The sequence below is a fragment of the Hemibagrus wyckioides genome, linkage group LG21 (assembly GCF_019097595.1).
Source record: "Hemibagrus wyckioides isolate EC202008001 linkage group LG21, SWU_Hwy_1.0, whole genome shotgun sequence".
NCBI classification, from domain to species: Eukaryota; Metazoa; Chordata; class Actinopteri; order Siluriformes; family Bagridae; genus Hemibagrus; species Hemibagrus wyckioides.
In genome coordinates this window covers 21077320-21092319 of record NC_080730.1, presented here as the reverse complement: position 1 = coordinate 21092319, position 15000 = coordinate 21077320, and the positions used below count along the sequence as shown (strand labels likewise).

General features: G+C 45.8%; 3 protein-coding genes across 5 annotated transcripts in view; 2 read left to right on the top strand and 1 right to left on the bottom strand.

Annotated features, from left to right (window-relative positions):
• The window catches only part of pth4 (parathyroid hormone 4), a 2807-nt gene extending 2133 nt beyond the window's left edge, over nt 1-674 (bottom strand). The window contains exon 1 of the mRNA XM_058374035.1: nt 1-674. This exon is cut by the window's left edge and continues 404 nt beyond it. The gene's annotated coding sequence lies outside the window, so the exon portion shown is untranslated.
• Nucleotides 675-1893: 1219 nt separating this feature from the next.
• On the top strand, nt 1894-7049 carry srsf3b (serine and arginine rich splicing factor 3b). Of its 2 annotated transcripts, none has more exons than XM_058374030.1 (6): nt 1894-2050; nt 2733-2943; nt 3479-3613; nt 5221-5259; nt 6286-6372; nt 6504-7049. In XM_058374030.1, the coding sequence occupies exons 2-6, from the start codon at nt 2741-2743 to the stop codon at nt 6529-6531; spliced, it is 492 nt and encodes a 163-aa protein (XP_058230013.1). In that variant the 5' UTR covers nt 1894-2050; nt 2733-2740; the 3' UTR covers nt 6532-7049. The 2 variants fall into 2 exon arrangements, with proteins under 2 accessions (XP_058230013.1, XP_058230014.1); XM_058374031.1 differs by having other exon boundaries at nt 1924-2045.
• A 7496-nt stretch (nt 7050-14545) lies between these two features.
• Nucleotides 14546-15000, top strand: part of cdkn1a (cyclin dependent kinase inhibitor 1A) — a 2604-nt gene continuing 2149 nt past the window's right edge. The window contains exon 1 of one of the 2 annotated variants that reach the window (XM_058374033.1): nt 14546-14891. The gene's annotated coding sequence lies outside the window, so the exon portion shown is untranslated. Of the gene's footprint in view, nt 14892-14933 lie in introns of those variants that run through there. The other variant, XM_058374032.1, reaches the window with a different exon arrangement.

Sequence of the window (15000 nt, the reverse complement as noted above, 5' to 3'; positions counted from 1 at the left end):
AAAGTCTTTTGTGTTTGAATTTGTCGGAAGAACTGCACTCCTACGACTGGATGAAGTCTTAAAGGCTCTCTGTAAAGTGGTTTCTCATCAAAAAGAGTGAAACCGTGTGAGGAAGGTGAAGAACTCATGAACATCCACGAGACCTTAAAGAACCTTGTAGAGTGACCTCAGTGTGACTCGCTTTAACACGCTCCAGCCTGACGCTAAAGAAGGAAATTTACCTTCAACATTAAACATCTGCTCCTTTTTCTGCTTATTATGATTATTATTATTATTATTATTATTGTTATTGTTATTATTCATTTGAATGTCTCTGGTGATCAGCTCCATTTGTGGATATTTAATTTCTGCCTGAACGACAGTAATAATCATTTTTATTGATAAATCCTTCCGTTCTCAGTAATCTCCAGATGTTTTTAGGACAAATTGGATTAAGAAATATCTGGAGTGACATAATTCTGCACAAATAACACACAGAACAAGAACAGCTTTGTTTTAAGAAGTGTCACAGCTCTGATAAACTGAAGTCAATTCAATTTAAACTGAAAAGAAGAGTCTGTGTGTGTGTGTGTGTGTGTGTGTGTGTCATAGTTTGACCTCATCAACATACTTGTGTCTTAGTGATGTTCCTCATCAGGTCACTCAGAGAGGAGCTATGGAGCCTTTACCTTAGAGACATTAAACACTACTGGTTTCTGTCTGTCAGACATGCAAGAGAGTGTGTGTGTGTGTGTGTGTGTGTGTATGTGTGTGTGTGTGTGTGTGTGTGTGTGTGTGGTTAGTCTTCATGCTCCTACACACTGAATTCCTGAGCGCTATAAATCAGCTCATCTAGCAACCAGGAAACATTCAGAAAGAACCCAAAAGAAATCCACAGATAACCCCCCCCCACACACACACACACTGTCTCTCTCCCTCTCTCTCTCCCTCTCTCTCTGTCTTTCTTCCTCTCTCTCTCCCTCTCTCTCTCTCTCTCTCTCTCTCTCTTCCTCTCTCTCTCTCTCTCTCTTCCTCTCTCTCTCTCTGTCTCTCTCTCTGTCTCTCCCTCTCTCTCTCTTCCTCTCCCTCTCTCTCTGTCTTTCTTCCTCTCTCTCTCCCTCTCTCTCTCTCTCTCTCTCTCTCTGTCTTTCTCCCTCTCTCTCTCTGTCTCTCTCTCTGCCCCTGAAGCTGAAGAGATGTGAGGCATGAAAATCCTGACAGAGTCGTCTTCTGTTTCATTCCACAGAGGAGGAGGAGATGAAGGACGTGCTGGACATGGTGCTAACAGCTAGAAGGTATTCTAAACTGAGCATTACATTATTTAGGTACACCTGATGTGCTGGAGGACTGTGGTCCTTCAGGTCTGCACTGAAATCTTTGCAAAAGTTTTTAAACACACACTTAGAACAGTTTGTCTGCTGTTCCAGGATCTGCATCACTGATGTTTTTCCTAAAAGAATCATTATTAAGGAACTATGACGTCACAGTCACATAAACCTCTAATCCCTCAAAACACACACACACACACATACACACCTTATAGTACTGAGAGCATGGTTGGTAGGTCTTTGTATCATTTCATGTGCTGATATTTTGTCGGATGTGTATAAAATGTGCCTCCCTTTTCCACTATTTTAAAACTGAAACAGAGAGAATAAGGAATGGAGGTGGTTATGTTGCATATATACAGATGAGTATAAATGTGTGCTCTACACAAACACACACTAAAGACGTGCATTAAACAGTAGAAATGAACTGCACCTGACTCTTCTACTGAGAAACATCACAGAGTCAAACTAAACCACTGAAACCTTCTCCAGTGTTTATTAGTTACGGGAATATTGGCAGCTTCAGTTAACCAATCAAAATCCACGTCACGTCGACAGTCCCGCTTCTTACGTAATTACGTATAATAAGAGGTTTGCGCTCGTACTCCGTTACGTAAGCACGCACGCCGCGTCAGGACCTCAGGAGAAGGTATTTCTCAGCAGCGCCATTTTGCTGTAGAAGAGTCCAAGCGTGCGCCGAGGGACCGGAGAACCGCGTCGGAATTACTGCAAATTAAAGTACAGTAAGTGTTTATTATCGGGAATGTTGTAAATGTCTAAAAACATATTCTACTCGATGTTTCTGCTTCAGTATGATGTGTAGTGTGTTTTATTTAATAATCTCTCCGCGCTCTTCTTTAATGGCTGAGGTAAATTAGCTTATCGTTAGCATGATTGCTAATGTAATAAAATGGCGTCTTTTGCGAGAAGTGTGTTATTTTACCCCCCCCCCCCCTTACAATTCAGTGTATAGTTGTTTTGTAGAAGTTTGATAAATACATTTTAAAGTGGTGAAGGTTTTTTTGTTATTTAAAAGGTCAGGTAAGCAGCGGGGTTGACGACGGCGTCCTGCGCCATTTTGAGACGGTAACAAAGGCGGGGTATTAGCAATATTAGCATAGCCGTGTAGCTGTTTCGCTAGTGCTGAGATATATGTATATATATTTTTTTTTTCAGTCGTCTTCGAACCTTACTTATGCATTGTGTCCTAGAACATCAGATTTTTAACTTATTCGGAAAAATACTCTGCGGTTTATAAAGGGTTAATAAACAAGCTCTTTGTTGACGCATGAACGTGTTAATCTCTCTCACGCGCACACACACAGTAAAGAAGTGTATGTGATCGAATCCCTGTGTAGCACAGTCATTAATAAGCATGTTAGTGCCGTGTTTATTAAATCTGCTCTTTTTGATCTTATTTTCCAGATCCCATCATGCATCGTGACTGCCCGCTGGACTGTAAGGTGTATGTAGGGAATCTTGGGAATAATGGGAATAAATCTGAGCTGGAGCGAGCCTTTGGTTACTACGGGCCCCTGCGCAGCGTCTGGGTGGCCAGGAATCCTCCCGGCTTCGCCTTTGTTGAGTTTGAGGATCCCAGGGATGCCACCGATGCTGTGAGGGAGCTGGACGGCAGGTAAAGGTGCACTCTGGACACACAAACAGGGCATATACTGGCCCATCCACCCGGTCTTCATACTGACCCCAAGCAGCAGCCCAGTTCACTAGTGGTTCTGTATTTACATTTTCATAAGCGTGTTTATGGTAATAATCATTGCTCAAGTTTTTGCTATAAGCAGTCTGTATTATGTTGTATGGTGTGAGTTCCCCTCAGGCTTCAATGTCTATCTTTAGAGGGAAATGTTGTCTCTGTGTCTGGTTGAAAATTAGCCACCAGCTAAGTGTCTGGCGGTGTGGTGGTCAGAGAGAAACACGCTGGTGAAGTAGTGTCGCATGGGGGGGGGTGTTGCTTACAGCCCACAAGGCTATATCTAACACTCTGGGCCATATTTTCCACCGATCTTGGATTCACCCCAGTTTATGGTGAAACTGATGAGTTAGTGGTGTTCATATGTGACTGGTGGTGAATGGAGGGAAATGACCGTGTCCAGGATATCTGTGGTTGGATATAGGGGTTTGTTCACCTCATGTATGTGATTTTCATATTTCAGGACACTGTGTGGTTGCCGTGTAAGGGTCGAGCTGTCCAATGGAGAGAAGCGATCCCGTAACCGAGGGCCTCCACCTTCCTGGAGCCGCCGCCCACGTGACGATTACCGTCGCCGAAGCCCGCCTCCCAGGCGCAGGTACCCCCCCTCATGTGCTTATTGTGTTATCGTGATCAGACATGGCTAATGGATCTTTTTTTGCCCCGTCCCCCCCCCCCCCTTCAGTATAACGCCTGAGCTGTTAAAGCTCCCGCTCTGTCTGAGAACTTCCTGATCTTTCTGCACTTTAAAGCAGTTTAGTTCACCTGGGACTCTGGCTCAGATTCATGTCCAGTTTTTTTTCATCCTCACTTGCCATTTGGTTGCTCATTATTAAACTCCAGGGTATTAGCTCAGTTAGCATGGGCACAGTTCTGTGTGTTAATGAAATGCCTGAGGCTGGGTTTGTGTACAGATTTAATGCTCTTTAAATATTAGCACCTCTAAATTTATAATGCATTCACTTTTCTAGCAGATTTGACACTAGGTTTTTTTTTTTTTTTTGGTTTTTTTTTTTTTTTTTTCAGTTTAAAGCCATAAGTGCTTAAAATTTCTCATTTAGGTTTAGTAATGCTTGAAATGCCAATCTTTTGTTTTATCTAATAAAGGATTTATTTTTCTTTATCATCTCTATATTAATAAAAATGAACCCCCGTTGCAGAGTCCACCACCATGCCTCCTTCTCAGCAACCTCTGAGTCAGTCAACTAAACCCTCTTTCAGCATCATGTGACCAGCGTGCCCCAGTCAGCTGGCTCGGTTTCGTGTCACATGACCTCAGGCACGGGCCCAATCGTCAGGTCGCAACCGGCCCATTGGCTCCTGAGCATGCAGCTCTCAGCTCCTCCTACTCCTCCTCCTCTTCCTCCTCCTCCTCCAACCTTAACACCCAATCAGCAGCGGCCCACCTCACATTCCCGACCAATCAGCAATCAGCGTGTTTTACGTTCCCAAAAGTCTACACTGCAAAGCAGCAGCACCAATTAAAGCAGGAAAAATCCGCTGCAGCCACTTTCACGGCCGCCAGTCTGCCTCCCCTTCGCCATTTCTAGCTTGTTGAAAACCAAAAGACTAGTAAGTTTTTCCTGCTTCATACAGTTTGATGCTGAATACAGTTGTAAAGAATGAAGAGAAATTCAGGTTTCCTCTTTTTTCCTTTTTAAAAGGCTCCTTTTACTTTGCTTACGAATAAAAGGGTTGGTATGACGTGTAGTTTAAAGGGAGATGGCTCTTCTGCTATTAGACCTGCTTTAATGTCGAGCTTTCTCCATTTAAACTCCCAAAAAATGACAGTGTGTAAGTTTCTTCTTTGAGCATCGGGGTCCAGCTCTCTATGCCTTCTCACATTACATTATGGTCCTTTTTTTTTTTTTTCCTCCTTTTGCTGGATAACAGGGTTTCTCAGTTGTTCAGCTGTAAGTGTTAATATCGTGTTAATAACATGTTATTAGCTCTTTACAGAATCCATTTTAAACCATTCAACATCTCATTGGCTCCATGTTTAGCTGCAGATTAATTTGTCACACAGATGTTTAAATTACTTTAAGTATTTGATTCCTGTTTGCACGTGCCAGAATTTCTGCTCCAGGTGTTTGAAGGTGAGTTGAGGGGCAGTTCTTTAGCAGGATGAGAGCTGTAGGGCTGTTGTTGATTCTGTTCTGCCCCCTGAGTCTTACTGTCTCTGCCTGCCCCTTCTGTCCTCTTCAGATCCCCCCGCAGGAGGAGCTTCAGCCGTAGCCGCAGCAGGTAATCGCTCTGTCTGCACTTGTCCTTCATTAATCCTTAATTGGTCAGTTAGGGCTGAATTAATGTTGTGAATATATGTGTGGTTTCTAATTAGGGGTCCTAAACAGAACCCTGCTGTTTTCTTTTCTCTCTACATCAGACCATAGCAGTGTTTTAGTCTGGTGCGGGAGTGTCCAATCTTCTCTGCTAAGGGCTGGTGGGGTGCAGGTTTTCTTTCCAATCAAGCAGGAGCCACACCCATTTCCACCTGTTTAATCACATGTTCTTGTCTTTCACTGGACTTGGGTGTGGCTTCTGCTTATCATTCCACATAGCCCTGACTTTCAGTCGCTGACAGGTTTTGTGAAATTGTTGACAAATGCCTGAATTCGAGAGCAAATCGGAGCTCGTTCACGTGAGTGACAATCCTGCAGTGTGATTGACCAAAGACGCGATCTGGGGGAATCACAGATGAGTAAATATTGGTCATGCTAAATAACTGGACATGTCAGCAACTCAAAATCCTGCAGTATGAAAGGATTCCTGACTGAAAGATACATCGGCGATGACCTACAGCTAATGAGAGCGTGAGATTCTTCCTATTGTGAAGTGATGCAGTGTGAAAGCTCCTGTCACCGATCCATCGTGAAATGTGAACACAGCAGAGACTGAATGCGAACACATAGTGGTGCAGTGTGAAAACAACTATGATCTGACCACTCTGAAAACCGTGCAGTGTGAACATGGCATTAGCCTTTGCAGATAAGATTGGACACTCCTGGTCTAGTGAGAGTGGTATGGCTCTGAACTGACTCGCTGCCGGAAGTGAATCAGATGTGCCAGTAGAGTGAGCTTTAGTGCTGCAGAAATACCTGGATCTGTGAACAGGAAGAGAAAAGTGACGACGTTTAAGTGGTTTAGTTTTATGGGATTATCCTTGTTTGTGTAGCAGATGAATCAATGACTTCTCTCTTTTAGATTCATTTAATAGATGTGAAGGTTCTCTTGTATGTGACATGTCTCAAACGTGTGTGTGTGTGTGTGTAGATCTCTTTCTCGTGACCGCAGAAGGGAGAGATCTCTGTCTCGTGACAGGAACCATAAACCATCTCGCTCCTTCTCCAGATCCAGAAGGTACATGTCTGCTCACACACTTTGTTAGATGTTGATTTGTTTAAGGCAAGATGTCATTGTATGTTTGAAATTTACACACTGATTAAACAAAATCCTTGTTGCAATCCCTCCATCCCTTTTTCTTCTTACAGTCGCTCTCGGTCAAATGACAGGAAGTGAGGTCCTTGAACATGGATTCCTCATGTAAAGATCGTCTTTTAAACTCCAGTGCTATGGACTCTGACTCGGACACCCTGCTTTGTTAGCTTCTTCATTTTCCTTATTTTATAAACAGATCAGATGTTTTAGAGCGGTTGTGTTTCGTGTGTGTGTGAGTGTGAGAGAGAGAGAGAGCGAGCTCCATTTTTTCAGCTGTCACCATTCCATCGCCGATCAATTTTTTTAACTGTTTAGGTTTCTCTTTTTTTCTCTTCCCTTTCTTCTTGGTCATGCATGGTCATGTGAATAATGAACTCCTACGTGTGTTTCTGAGCAGGAGACAGGAAGTGGAATTTTTTTTTTTTTTTATGGCGTTTGGAATCCTCTGTGAATTGGTGGTGAGTTTGAGATGGGAAACTGTACGGCACTATGAAGAAATGTTTTTTCCTCCCTCAGTTTATTTTTTTTTCCCTCTCTCTAGTGTTTGTACTGTTTGTAATGTTCATCTAAAATAAAAAAGACTCTGGTTTCAGAATGACCTTCCTTGTTTCAAGTCCTTTTCATAGTCAGGGGTGTGTGTGTGTGAGAGAGAGAGAGGCTACACTGCTCAAAAAGTCATTTTGTATGTCTCTGGCACTCTTCCTCCTGGACCTCCACACAGGAGCAGGTTCCAGTCCTGATACTGGCTCACAGCCCTTCTACACCTCTTCCTGGCTCTCCTCGTGTAACAGGGCTGGACTCCCTGTGCAACCTGGTAGGAGGGTACTGCCTCCTGCTACTGAGAACACTAACAAAACACAGAGCTAGTCTAATACAGGAAAAATAAGAAGAGTAATTGTGCCTCTCTTGTTCACCTCACTTACACTAAAGCATCACTGACACTCTCTCCCTGGACAGTTCAGTCATCTTGCTGGTGTACTGTGAGGTGTTTTTATCAAACACAGGAGACTGCTTCACAGCTGGAGAAGAGAAAGAAAGGAGGCTTGGAAAAGAAGTTGTAATCTTTGAGAAATATTAAGCAATGTGATTTGACGAGTGTGAGAAATTGGGGTCACGTCCACATGGACCTAAAGCTCTGTCAGTTTTCCAAGTACTATTGCCTTCTTTTCCCAGCAGAGGGCGCTACTCACACAATCCTTCAGTTCACAACATCCCAGAAACCCTCATGGTCTGAATAAATCGATCTCTAACTGCATGAAAACCTCAGTCTGAATATAACTTTGTTCTTTATTAGATTATGAATCGATAAATACATGAAGGGATGTGCTTAATCAAAAAATACTAAAAACCCGAGTTGGACCTGAGGTACTGATCCAGGAAGGTGGGAGTTATTCACGTTTGGGATCTGAGCAAGACATTTCACACACTCAGTAAACTGATGCACTGAGAGTCTAGTAAATCAGTCACATAGTGAAAGTGCTGACCGCTGAACCCAGGAGAGGCTCACAGCCCTTTCCTGGCCGAAAGGAGAGGAACCTGGTGTGTTCTTCAGCCCTTCATCTGGCACCAACAATCACACGGAGATGTACTCTTTTTCAGTGTGATGGTTTAACGTTACCGGAAGCCGCTGACCGTACCTGCCTGAGTTTAGGTGCTCGTGTGTGTATTGTTTATAGGTCAGTAAAGACATTCTGACCTGTTGGTCAGGTGTAGTCATGGGCATCGCTAGGCCATTTTTAGGAGGGCTTTAGCCCCCGTAATATTTCTATTCAGCCCCCCTAAAATTCAGCGATTCTCCATAAACTCTACACAAACTGGTGATCTCAGTCCCTTTTACATTTCATATGAACACAGCGGCTCTTCGGCTCCTCCCCGTCTTTCAGCGCGTTCTTCAATCCGCAGACCGCGGCGTCACAGAGCGAGGATCAGAGGACAAGTGTGAGTGTGTGTGTGAGTGTGTGTGTGTGTGTGTGTGTGTGTGAGATCAGGAAGACTCGTATTTGTCTTGTTCAGTACTCAAATGTTATACACATCTATGCAATACAGTGGGATGCATTAAGTTTACCATCCTACCCTGTTAGTCAAAGTTGATTTTATTTATTTATTTAATTTTTTTTTTTTTTTTACTATTATACCCTCATTGGGGGCTGAGCCCCCCTTAAATGAAAATCCTAGAATCGTCCCTGGGTTTAGTTATTTGTATAACTTTCAGCACTTTTTAATGAAATAATAATCTGCTATATATAATAGTAAGTATTAATGTGTGTGTGTGTGTGTGTGTGTGTGTGTGTGTGTGTGTGTGTGAGCATGAGAATAGTGCACTAATCTAATCTTCTGCCCTCAGAGGACCTGTCCTGTTCTTTCTCTGTGTACTGAAGCCACGCCCACTCTCTCGCGCTGCCAAATCTCATGATGACGCTTCTTTTTTTTTTTCTTCGGCTCAGGCACGAGCTGCACGTGACCCTGTCCGGTCCGGTCCGGTCTGGCACACCGTGTCCTCGAGATGCTTAAAACTTTCGCGCGTTTTTTTTCCTGTCTGTCTAGCAGGACATTACTCAGCGGGACGTGACGTCAGAGCACGATGACTCAAAGCTCGCGCGTGAAGGCTTTCAGGGTTTTCCCGCTCCAGCGAGAAGAAGGAGAAGTTCTGGAACAGCGCGCGCTAGTCTGTCGAGATTCTGTCAGATTTCCCGCCATTCTCTGACGTCAGTCGATTCCACTGCTAAGCTAACGGCTGCTGTTTTCCTGTTAGCTTTGGTTAGGCTTTACTCTGTTGTCCATTCTGCCAGCTGGTGAATTTATTTCAAACAACCGAGATCCTCATAACCCCACTGCTCTCTCACCAGATCCTCATAACCCCACTGCTCTCTCACCAGATCCTCATAACCCCACTGCTCTCTCACCAGATCCTCATAACCCCGCTGCTCTCTCACCAGATCCTCATAACCCCACTGCTCTCTCACCAGATCCTCATAACCCTGCTGCTCTCTCACCAGATCCTCATAACCCTGCTGCTCTCTCACCAGATCCTCATAACCCTGCTGCTCTCTCACCAGATCCTCATAACCCTGCTGCTCTCTCACCAGATCCTCATAACCCTGCTGCTCTCTCACCAGATCCTCATAACCCTGCTGCTCTCTCACCAGATCCTCATAACCCTGCTGCTCTCTCACCAGATCCTCATGTACCTGCTGCTCTCTCACCAGATCCTCATAACCCTGCTGCTCTCTCACCAGATCCTCATAACCCTGCTGCTCTCTCACCAGATCTTCATAACCCTGCTGCTCTCTCACCAGATCCTCATAACCCTGCTGCTCTCTCACCAGATCTTCATAACCCTGCTGCTCTCTCACCAGATCCTCATAACCCCACTGCTCTCTCACCAGATCCTCACCAGATCCTCATAACCCTGCTGCTCTCTCACCAGATCCTCATAACCCTGCTGCTCTCTCACCAGATCCTCATAACCCTGCTGCTCTCTCACCAGATCTTCATAACCCCACTGCTCTCTCACCAGATCCTCACCAGATCCCCATAACCCCACTGCTCTCTCACCAGATCCTCATAACCCTGCTGCTCTCTCACCAGATCTTCATAACCCCACTGCTCTCTCACCAGATCCTCATAACCCTGCTGCTCTCTCACCAGATCTTCATAACCCCACTGCTCTCTCACCAGATCCTCACCAGATCTTCATAACCCCACTGCTCTCTCACCAGATCCTCACCAGATCCCCATAACCCCACTGCTCTCTCACCAGATCCTCATAACCCTGCTGCTCTCTCACCAGATCTTCATAACCCCACTGCTCTCTCACCAGATCCTCATAACCCTGCTGCTCTCTCACCAGATCTTCATAACCCCACTGCTCTCTCACCAGATCCTCACCAGATCTTCATAACCCCACTGCTCTCTCACCAGATCCTCACCAGATCCCCATAACCCCACTGCTCTCTCACCAGATCCTCACCAGATCCTCATAACCCCGCTGCTCTCTCACCATATCTTCATAACCCCACTGCTCTCTCACCAGATCCTCATAACCCCACTGCTCTCTCACCAGATCCTCATAACCCCACTGCTCTCTCACCAGATCCTCATAACCCTGCTGCTCTCTCACCAGATCCTCATAACCCTGCTGCTCTCTCACCAGATCCTCATAACCCTGCTGCTCTCTCACCAGATCCTCATAACCCTGCTGCTCTCTCACCAGATCCTCATAACCCTGCTGCTCTCTCACCAGATCCTCATGTACCTGCTGCTCTCTCACCAGATCCTCATAACCCTGCTGCTCTCTCACCAGATCCTCATAACCCTGCTGCTCTCTCACCAGATCTTCATAACCCTGCTGCTCTCTCACCAGATCCTCATAACCCTGCTGCTCTCTCACCAGATCTTCATAACCCTGCTGCTCTCTCACCAGATCCTCATAACCCCACTGCTCTCTCACCAGATCCTCACCAGATCCTCATAACCCTGCTGCTCTCTCACCAGATCCTCATAACCCTGCTGCTCTCTCACCAGATCCTCATAACCCTGCTGCTCTCTCACCAGATCTTCATAACCCCACTGCTCTCTCACCAGATCCTCACCAGATCCCCATAACCCCACTGCTCTCTCACCAGATCCTCATAACCCTGCTGCTCTCTCACCAGATCTTCATAACCCCACTGCTCTCTCACCAGATCCTCATAACCCTGCTGCTCTCTCACCAGATCTTCATAACCCCACTGCTCTCTCACCAGATCCTCACCAGATCTTCATAACCCCACTGCTCTCTCACCAGATCCTCACCAGATCCCCATAACCCCACTGCTCTCTCACCAGATCCTCACCAGATCCTCATAACCCCGCTGCTCTCTCACCATATCTTCATAACCCCACTGCTCTCTCACCAGATCCTCACCAGATCCTCACCAGATCTTCATAACCCCACTGCTCTCTCACCAGATCCCCATAACCCCACTGCTCTCTCACCAGATCCTCACCAGATCCTCATAACCCCGCTGCTCTCTCACCAGATCTTCATAACCCTGCTGCTCTCTCACCAGATCTTCATAACCCTGCTGCTCTCTCACCAGATCTTCATAACCCTGCTGCTCTCTCACCAGATCCTCATCAGATCCTCATGTACCTGCTGCTATGGGAAAAGCTCACTGACCTCATTTTTTAAAAACAAGTGAGGGAGAAAAACATTTAATGAAATAATAAATGAGCTTTTGTTACAGGATCCAGACACATTCAGCTATGTGCTAGCTTTGTACTTCTGAGGTTTTAATGAGGCACTGTTCATGTTAATAATTACACCAGGAATCACACCAAAACATTTCCAGTTCATCAAGTACATCAGAGTCTGTAATGCAGGCTGCCGTTATTTCACGGCCAGATGTCCAGTCTGCTTCTGTCCTCCATGAGTAAAGAGACTGTGGAAATGTACATTAGAAACAAACCTTGACCATGACCTTGATATGACATTATGGTGTAAAAATATACAACATGTGGACGGTCACGTGAGCCACAGCCAGTGCTAACAGCTGTCCTCTCTTTCAGCGCTCAGTCCAGAGCTCTGGTCCACCAGCAACCAGAGCAGGTCAGGAGCTTGAAATGCTTTTCTGTTCCAGCATGACCATGTCCAGTGTACAAAGCAGTGATCTGACCAGTGCAGTGGAGGAGCTCCATATTCCTATCCCAGGTGTCCAGTGTATAATGTGTATTACATATGGTAATGTTCTTGTCCAGTTTGATGATTGAGGGCTAACACACTGGGGGTTTTCTTTTCACACACACAGACACACAGTATTCTGTTGTGAATGTGGAGTGTATGGGAATCTGGAGAGAGTTGAGAGACAGCCCGATAAAGGACAGAGATTTTAATTGTCCATGTTTTCTGCCCGCTCTCTGGTTAATGAGCGGTCAAATCACCCGAGTGCACATCAGTTCATTCTCTTATCATCATGGCCTCAAAGCCGTCTCTTACTTTAATAGGAATGAAAGAAGCTGGATGAAGTTCAGGCTGAATGACATTGTTTTTGCAAAATATTAAGAAAGATTGTATATTCAGGTTTATTGGAGTAAAGTGTGTGTAGAACAAACCCCACAGGCAGAGAGATCAGTGTGCTTCTCATCCTCACACTTTCTGTTAGATCTTCAGGTACAAAGTCTTTCTCCAAGTTTTTATTTCTACCAGGAACCAGAAGGAGCATCAGCTAACAATGGTCTTCCAATAACTTTCAGGTGTGGCTCAGATCTTAGCTGCTGGTTGATTCAGCCTCAGTAATGAGTGAAGGCATTATATCAGGTGTGAAAGGTGAGGTAGAAGATCCACTCGGCTGTCTCTCTGGTCTCCACTCCACCTGTAACCTCCTGTCTCTCATATTTACACACCGCTCGGTCAGGCGTGTCGGAGTGTGACACGTGACTCTCCATTTTTGTGTCTGACAGTAAATGGGAACTAAAGTGGTGAGTGGGGAACTGAAGAAAAGTGGGACCACACGCACCACACCACTGCTCTCAGAGCTGCTTTACAACCACATGATGATTTGTGTAGAGCTGAGAAAATCTCAGTTCAGTTCTTTGTTTTTATCACGTTGTTGGTGTTGTTGGTGTTAGTGTTGTTGGGAGTGTTGGTGGTGTTGATGGTGGGGTGGGTGGTCCTGGTTGTTGTTGGTGGTGGTGGTGTTGTTGGTGTTTGTTATTGTTGGTGGTGGTGGTGTTTGTTGTTGGTGTTTATTGGTGTTTGTTAGTGGTGGTGTTTGTTGTTGTTGGTGGTGATGGTAGTAGTGGTGTTTGGTGGTGGTGTTTATTGGTGTTTGTTAGTGGTGGTGTTTGTTGGTGGTGGTGTCGGTGGTAGTGGTTGGTGGTGGTGATGGTAGTGGTGTTGTTGTTGGTTGTTGGTGTTGTTGGTGGTGATGGTAGTGGTGTTTGTTGTTGGTGTTGTTTGTGGTGGTGGTGTTTGGTGTTGTTGGTAGTAATGTTGGTGGTAGTAGTAGTGGTGGTGTTTGTGGTGGTGTTTGTGGTGGTTGGTGTTTGTGGTGTTGGTGGTGGTGGTGTTGTGGTGGTGTTTGTGGTGGTGGTGTTGTTTGTAGTGGTGGTTGTGGTGGTTGGTGTTTGTGGTGGTGGTGTATGTGGTGGTGGTGTTTGTAGTGGTGGTGGTGGTGGTTGTGGTGGTGGTTGTGGCAGTGGTGGTGGGGGTGTTTGTGGTGGCGGTGTTTGTGGTGGTGTTTGTGGTGGTGGTGGTTGTGGTGTTTGTGGTGGCGGTGTTTGTGGTGGCGGTGTTTGTGGTGGTGGTGGTGGTGTTTGTAGTGGTGGTGGTGGTGGTTGTGGTGTTTGTGGTGGTGGCGGTGTTGTTTGTGGTGGTGGTGGTGTTTGTGGTGGTGGCGGTGTTTGTGGTGGTGGTTGTGGTGTTTGTTGTTTGTGGTGGTGGTGTTTGTGGTGGTGGTTGTGGCAGTGGTGGTGGCGGTGTTTGGTGGTGTTGTTTGTAGTGGTGGTGGTGGGTGGGGTGTTTGTGGTGGCGGTGTTTGTGGTGGTGGTGGTTGTGGTGGTGGTGGTTGGGGGGTTTGTGGTGGGGGCGGGGTTTGTGGTGGCGGTGTTTCTGGTGGTGGTGGTTGTGGTGTTTGTGGTGTTGTTTGTGGTGGCGGTGTTTGTGGTGGTGGTTGTGGTGGTGTTTGTGGTGGTGGTGGTGGTGTTGTTTGTTGTGGTGTTTGTGGTGGCGGTGTTTGTGGTGGTGGCGGTGTTTGTGGTGGTGTATGTAGCTAGCATGACAAACAGCACACCATATGAGCATCATGGTTATATTTGTGTCAAACATTAAAATAAGAGAGAAAGATTATTACAGACATTGTACATTACATTTCAGACAGCAGGTATTCCTGCTAACACACTACACTCCAAGTCTTCTCTTTTACTTACAGTGTAATTAGAAAAAATCTTTTACACACACACATACATACATACACACACACACACACACACACTTTTATAAACAGAAGAGTTGCAGTAAGAATAGAACAGGGAAACCTAGTGATGTGTAGACACGAGCGGAAAGTAGCGCGCATGCGCAATGTGGCTCAGGCAGGGTCTCTAGAACACAGCTGGAATTTCCTCCAACCGAAGCCGGAGTCGCGCTCACGTGTGTGTTTACCGGCTCCCATACACGTGTTTGTACAGGGTCAGACCCCGCCTGTGGGCAGAGCAGAGTCCAGGCTCGGGGTAGGAGACGAGTTTCATTCAGGACTGAACCTCCAGCTGACACAAGGCGCTCATACACAGTGTGTATTACACACTCTCCGTGTCTTAGACCGTGTGTGTGTGTTAGACAGATTTGGTCAGATTTCTCCTCAGTTGCGAGGCGGAACACTTTCCTGAGTGACTTTATGAAGTGACCGAAACGTGTTTTGAGGAACAGACCGCACATTTCTGGACATCAGCCACTCGTTTCTCAGGTGAGTTTCCTGCGCTTGTTCACACAGCCGAGTAGAAACAGGAGTTTAGACCAGATTTCTGCTGTAATGAAGTGAATCACTGTGAGGATTCTTTTCCCGACGCGACTCT